The following is a 6,428-nucleotide window of genomic DNA, read 5'->3' on the forward strand; positions in this document are numbered from 1 at the left end:
TTTGTTACCTTGAAAGGCTTTGTCTTTATAGTAGGGAAATTAGTCTGGCTGTACTGCTCAAACAGCTTGCAAAATAGAAAATCCAACATGACAAAGAATTGTGATAATATTGTGAATCGTGATATTTCCCTAGCTGAGGGGGACCAAACCCATACCCCATGCATTAAAGTGATATTGCAAAGCTCACGCGCACATCGAGTAAGATCGATTGAGTTTCCTCCCGTTTAACGGAAAAAGCGCGTGCTGTGTTATTTCTCTGATGCCATGTGCGCGCGGCAGACTCCGCGGATCTGGGCTCGCTCTGCATGCCTGCCGGTGCGGCACGAGGCGCAGATGATGCTGGATGGAGACTGACGCCTGACGCCTCGCAGCTTTTCCGCGATGCAACACTGGAGTAACGCATATGATTCAGCGACGTGTTACGTCGTTTCAATATTGTTCAGCATCATTCATACGTCTTAGTTATCCCGCGCTCCCCAAAAAAAAACAAACAAACAAACGAAAAAGAAAAAAAAAAAAACAGTCAGCAGCATCTTTAGAAAAACAGTCGTCCATGTCATCCTGTGACACAGCGTGGATCCTCCCACTAGGGATGCGGTCTATTTATACAGCGTGCAGCATCCCGAGCCTTCTAGAGATACGCGAATCTGACAAAACAGAGAATCTGAAGATTTTTCGTTTGGAGGTAAGGACATCACTATAGAAATGCCTTTAATACTATTCCAATCAGTACATGCGACAGTAGATGTGACCTAAATTGTGCCAGATTAAAATCAAACATAATTTTCACAATATTCGTTTCTGATATTCCGCTAAAGCTTCTCGTTTAATATACACGCATTTCAGTGCTACACCGGGCCGCATAAAGTTACAGTAATTGTTGTCATTTTATCTCTACGTAAAATGAAGTTTTTACTTGGAAGGATTGAAACAACTACCATTGTTGTGCCGTTAACAACATGAGCCCTAGGAAGGTGGAGATATGGATGTACGTGAATGAACAGACACAGGCCATAAAGACAAAAAGAAAAAAAGAAAAGAAACGAATTTAGTCTATAATATTTAACAGACACCTTTGGTGATTTATGATGTGCATATTAAGAGCAGGTAACATTAAAACATTGTTAAACCATTAGTTAGTGTCTGAAATTAGTGCTTTCCGAATACTGTTCAAACTGTTCTAAAATGAAATTCTTTTAAACGGTTGCCTTATTTGCTGTTGTCTTTTCAGTGTGTATCTACTATTTTGGGGGCGTATACCTTATGCGCATCATGCATACAACACGTGCTTTCACAGACACGTGCATGCCCATATACATACTGACATACCATCCAGTCTGAGCTTCAGACACACTGATAACCCTGCCTAGACTACACACAAACACACACACACAGAGAGAGAGAGAGAGAGAGACACAAACAGATAGATAGACACAGATACACACACACAAACAAACAACTAGCTGTACAACTCTCTTCACACTTGTAATGTACATTCACACTGTTACTTTGGAGAAATAGATAGTGTGTCCTGCCATGTCTAATGTTTTGGTTTACCATCATATGAAAACAGATAAATTAATGGGGTCTTAATAATTTAAACAACTTGAATATTGAGATTTGAATGTCTAATTACAATGATGGAGGAAATGTTGGCTCACAAAACAGTAGCATACTCAATTCTATTGATTAAACTTTTATCAACAACTTAAACCAGCGGAACATTCAAAATTGTTATTGGCACTGGCTTTATTAAATAAGGGATAATGCATAGCAGAAAAAATACTTTAAAATATCAAAACACAAGCAAAGCTATAGGAAGTCTGAATCAGCAGTCAATTATACTGTTTTGCATTTTTCAGAAATATTTGAGCACTGAATTCAGTGAAACAAATTCAGAAACAAATATTCTAGAGAGCTGTGTCTTTTTTGAAAACAGAGAAATGAGTGTGGAAAAACAAGGGGCTAGTCAGCCCATATGAGTACCCCTTGTGAATGTGGTCTGGAGACTGTTAAATGGGGCAGTGGGGTGGAAATGCCAGTTCCAAACCTTGCCAATGCTCCCCTCCGCCCCTTACACACCCCGTCCCGCCATCCTCTCCCCCGGTTATGCCTGGAATCCTGCGCACTCTCTCTGAAAAGTGTAAACAACCAGGGTCAAAGAAAAACAGGTTGTGACGGGTGGCTGCGATGTGCCGACTGTCAGCATGCCAAGCCCACGTTTTTGAAAAACATAAACAGGGGCAGCATGGATTACAGGCCAAACTGAGGTGTAATCAGGGGGGATTTACACCCGTCAGGTCGAGACAATGAGTGTGCTCGGATAACAGTGCCTCACTCCATAAAACTGATTATGATTTGCTTTTGTCAGGAAGCAGTGGCAGCGCTAATGCTAGCATTAGCTCAGCAGGGAACTGTGTCTGAGCAAGGCTATCGTTGTGTACATAGCTGATGACCTTTTTGTTATTAAAACCTTTTGCACATGAGATATGACAAGAGGAGAGAAATTACTGTTAGTTTGGTTCTATGGTTAAAAAAATAATGTAGAAAAATAGCTTGTACAACACATTAAAATAAAATAAAACAACTGCAAACTTATCTACACTCTAAAATGGAGTTTAAACACAGAAACACCAATAGACAAGATTTAGAATAGAATTTACAGGGTATCACAAGTTGTTACCATCTATTTGTTGTGCATTAATCAACTTTAGATATTCAGTGCAAGTAATAATATGCAAACATCACAACACCATATAGTTTTATACAAAAGCAGTTTATAGCAAATGCTCGCATATATAGATTTAGTGTAATATGCTAAGATTTACCAATATAATTATTTTTATTTTGTGTTTATCAGTGCCAGCTCTAATTCTGGCTGCCATTATGCCTCTGTTGGAAGAAAGTTCTGTGCCGAGGGACTGTACTCGAACTGTGCCGGTAGTCATCATTGGTGAGTCAACATGGAGAAAATGTTATCAGATTCATTACTGTTGAAAAAATGGTATTCACAGCATCACCCAATCCTGATGGATCTTAAACGGTAGATTCCAATATAACATTCCACAGTCTCTCCCATTTCCCCCTCACAGGTAACGGTCCTTCCGGTATATGCTTGTCATACCTTCTGAGTGGGTATACTCCTTATTTAGATCCAATGGCTGTGCACCCAAACCCTATCCTCTTTCGTAAACTACAGGAAGCCAAGCAGCTTCCCATCACTGAACAGGTAAAAAGATGAGTGTCAAAACAGTTTGCGAAGTTTAACCTAGAATTAATTGTGGCGTAAAAATTGTGGTGTAAAACTAAATTGTGAACAATCAGAAATGTTAGTCAAATGTGCAGTAAACCAGCTGACCAATGTGTCTTTCTGTAGGATTTGGAGTTTCTTTGCGAAGGTTTAGAGGGCCGTTCAGGAAACCCTGTGGCGGTGCTCTTCGACACACTCCTTCATCCAAATGCAGATTTGGGCTTTGAGTTCCCCTCTGTACTGCAGTGGAGGCTGGAAAAGAAACATCACATTCCTCATCTGGTCTTGGGAAAAGCTACACCTGGTGGTGCCTGGCATGTGAGTGACCTCTCCGAGATAGTCGGGCTAATGCTTCTCACAACTGTACAAGCTGAAAAAAACTGATTCAATGACAATAATAATAGCTTCTCGAACTGCCAGATTAGCTTTGAGTAGTTTCTATGGCATAGCTAAGACTTTCTTACTATCTCAGGTTAGAGTATTGTTATAACAGTTTTGATATACTAGTTATATAAGACGATTTACATAATGTGAAGAAACCTGAATTTACAACCCTAACAATCATTTTTGACTAAATAGCCTTCACTGACAAAATATACTCTTTCTGGTCTCCAAGGCAATGGAAGGTTCGATGCTGACCATTAGTCTTGGTATATGGATGGAGTTACCAGGAGTCAACTATAGAGATTTGACCTCGGGCAAAAGGAGGTATGTACTATGGGGGATGACTGATAGTAGCTTCCAGTAGTACTGCGGTGTCATGTCCTGCTTCTGGAGAGGCTCCTTCATGCAAAATTTGGTTCCAAACCTAATTAAACACACCTGGACCAGCTTGTCAAGGGCTGTGTCTGAAAGCTGAAAATGCTGCCATCGGAGTCAGCAGCCTAGTCTTTCAGATGCAGACAAGTTCTTCAGGATTACTAGAGACCTTAAGACAGGTGTGTCAGAACGGGTTGGAACTAAACTCTGCAGGAAGGTGGGCCTCCTTGAGTAGGATTGGACACCTCTGCATTAGTGTTTCTCGAAGATATCAAGGAGATGGTTTCCTATCAAGTAGAAATATGGTCCAATTTTCAAACGTTAATGAAAGATCTGAGATGGATGGGTTATGTATGTTATGGGCTTTTCTCACAGGTCGGTGTCCAATGATCGAGCCACTCCAGATGAGATCTCTTCATACTACAAAAATTATGTCAAGCTCATGGGTCTCCAGAAAAACTTTGTGGACAATACCTATGTCACCTCTGTTCAAAAACTTCACCGCAGTCATGAAAAAAGTCTTGGGAATGAAAAGAACACTGTAAATGGTCAGCTGAATGGTGTGAAAAACGGGTTTGATTATTGCAATAAGAACAGCACTGAAAATGGTCAGAATGGACTGGTAAATGGGTTTAGCAATGAGTTACAAAACGGAATGGAGAATAGCAGTAGAAGTGGTGATATTGGGGAGGAGGATGAAGATAAAAGAGGCAAAGAAAGAGTGAGAGAGAGTATTGGGGTTTCCCAAGGACTTTCACAGGGACTCTGGGAGGTCAGGGGCTATCAGCAGCTTCAAGGTGACACTCATGTCCCGTTTAGCTTATTTGCTGAGAATGTTGTCTTAGCAACAGGGGCATCTGACTCTCCAGATCGACTGGGAGTAGAGGGGGAGGATCTCCCTTATGTGTTCCACAGTGTACGTGACCTTGGGGTGGCTGTCAGCTGTCACAGCAAACTTGGCTCTTCCTCTGACCCTGTGCTGGTAGTGGGGGCGGGGCTTAGCGCAGCCGATGCAGTGCTGTGTGCCCTGAACCATAGGGTCTCTGTGTTGCATGCATTCCGTAAGCGTGCTGATGACCCAGGTCTCATCTTCAAACAGTTGCCAAAGACACTTTACCCTGAATATCACAGGGTCTACCACATGATGTGTTCCAAAGTTTACCCAGCATCCCCTGTTGCCAATCCCACAGCTCCTAGTCCATCTTTGTTCCCCGACTACACCAGCTTCCCTGAGCACTGTGTGCTCTCCTTCCAGCCTGACATGCACTGTGTGATGAGGGGATCCAGTGGTGTCCTTAGAGTCTTCAAAGTCTCAATGGTGCTAGTTCTTATCGGGACCTATCCCAACTTGTTTTTCTTGAAGGAGCAAGGGCAGTACCTTGGTTTGGATCCCAGTAGGCCAATCTCTTGCAGACAGAATCCCATCGACATAAACCCTTACACCTTCGAGTGCAACGCTGAGCCTGGGCTCTTTGCCATGGGACCCCTTGTTGGTGACAACTTTGTACGTTTCTTAAAGGGTGGCGCTCTTGGCATTGCTAGCTGTTTGCGCAAGAGGCTGAAACAGAGGATTGAGAAGAACAGGAAATTGATCACCGAGGAAGGAGGGTGTGGAGGTCGGGGAAGAGAAGAAAGTGGGGGCGGAGGAGGAGGATTTGTCTAAGGCTCCAAGAGAAGGTGCCTCATGACAAAAGTCCTGGAATACATCTCATTTTTATATGTATGCAGTGAATACTAATGAAACTACAACTTTTCTACAACTTACAAGAGGAAGTACACTTACAGGGGCATGCGAAAATTTGGGAACCCCTTGCAGAATCTGTGAAAATGTGAATAATTTTAACAAAATAAGAGAGATCATACAAAATGCATGTTATTTTTTATTTAGTACTGCCATGAGTAAGATATTTACATAAAAGATGTTTACATATAGTCTACAAGACAAAAAAAAAAAAAAAAAAAAATAGCTGAAATTATTAAAATAACCCCCTTCAAAAGTTTGGAAACCCTTGGTTCTTAATACTGTGTGTGGTTACCTGGATGACCTACAGCTGTTTTTTTTGTTTTGTGATGGTTGTTCATGAGTCCCTTGTTAGTTCTGAACAGTTGAGTCCCTCAATTGTCCTCAGTGTGAAAAGATGGATCTCAAAATCATACAGTCACTGCTGGAAAGGGTTCAAATATGCAAAAGATGCTGGAAAACTGAAGAATCTGCAGGACCTGGAGGGTTTTTCTGAAGAACAGTGCTCAGTTTAACTGTTCAGAACAAATAAGGGACTCATGAACAACCATCACAAAACAAAAACCAGTCATAGATCATCCAGGTAACCACACACAGTATTAAGAACCAAGGGTTCCAAAACATTTGAAGGGGGTTATTTTAATAATTTCGCCTATTTTTTTTGTCTTGTGGACTATA

General features: G+C 41.5%; 1 protein-coding gene across 2 annotated transcripts; it reads left to right on the forward strand.

Annotated features, from left to right (window-relative positions):
* The first annotated feature begins 519 nt into the window (after positions 1–519).
* Positions 520–5,843, forward strand: osgin2 (oxidative stress induced growth inhibitor family member 2). 2 transcript variants are annotated; one of them, XM_058747225.1, is made up of 6 exons: positions 520–685; positions 2,861–2,953; positions 3,070–3,229; positions 3,377–3,568; positions 3,867–3,958; positions 4,385–5,843. In XM_058747225.1, the coding sequence occupies exons 3-6, from the start codon at positions 3,158–3,160 to the stop codon at positions 5,670–5,672; spliced, it is 1,644 nt and encodes a 547-aa protein (XP_058603208.1). In that variant the 5' UTR covers positions 520–685; positions 2,861–2,953; positions 3,070–3,157; the 3' UTR covers positions 5,673–5,843. The 2 variants fall into 2 exon arrangements, with proteins under 2 accessions (XP_058603208.1, XP_058603207.1); XM_058747224.1 differs by having other exon boundaries at positions 3,093–3,229.
* The last annotated feature ends 585 nt before the right edge of the window (positions 5,844–6,428 follow it).

This window comes from Onychostoma macrolepis, chromosome 16 (assembly GCF_012432095.1).
Source record: "Onychostoma macrolepis isolate SWU-2019 chromosome 16, ASM1243209v1, whole genome shotgun sequence".
NCBI lineage: Eukaryota > Metazoa > Chordata > Actinopteri > Cypriniformes > Cyprinidae > Onychostoma > Onychostoma macrolepis.

Coding starts and splice junctions, on each gene's coding strand:
- osgin2 (XM_058747224.1), top strand. CDS start 2,887: ATGCCTCTGTTGGAAGAAAGTTCTGTGCCGAGGGACTGTACTCGAACT. Junction 2,954..3,092: donor TGTGCCGGTAGTCATCATTG/GTGAGTCAACAT, acceptor TCCCCCTCACAG/GTAACGGTCCTTCCGGTATA. Junction 3,959..4,384: donor TTGACCTCGGGCAAAAGGAG/GTATGTACTATG, acceptor CTTTTCTCACAG/GTCGGTGTCCAATGATCGAG.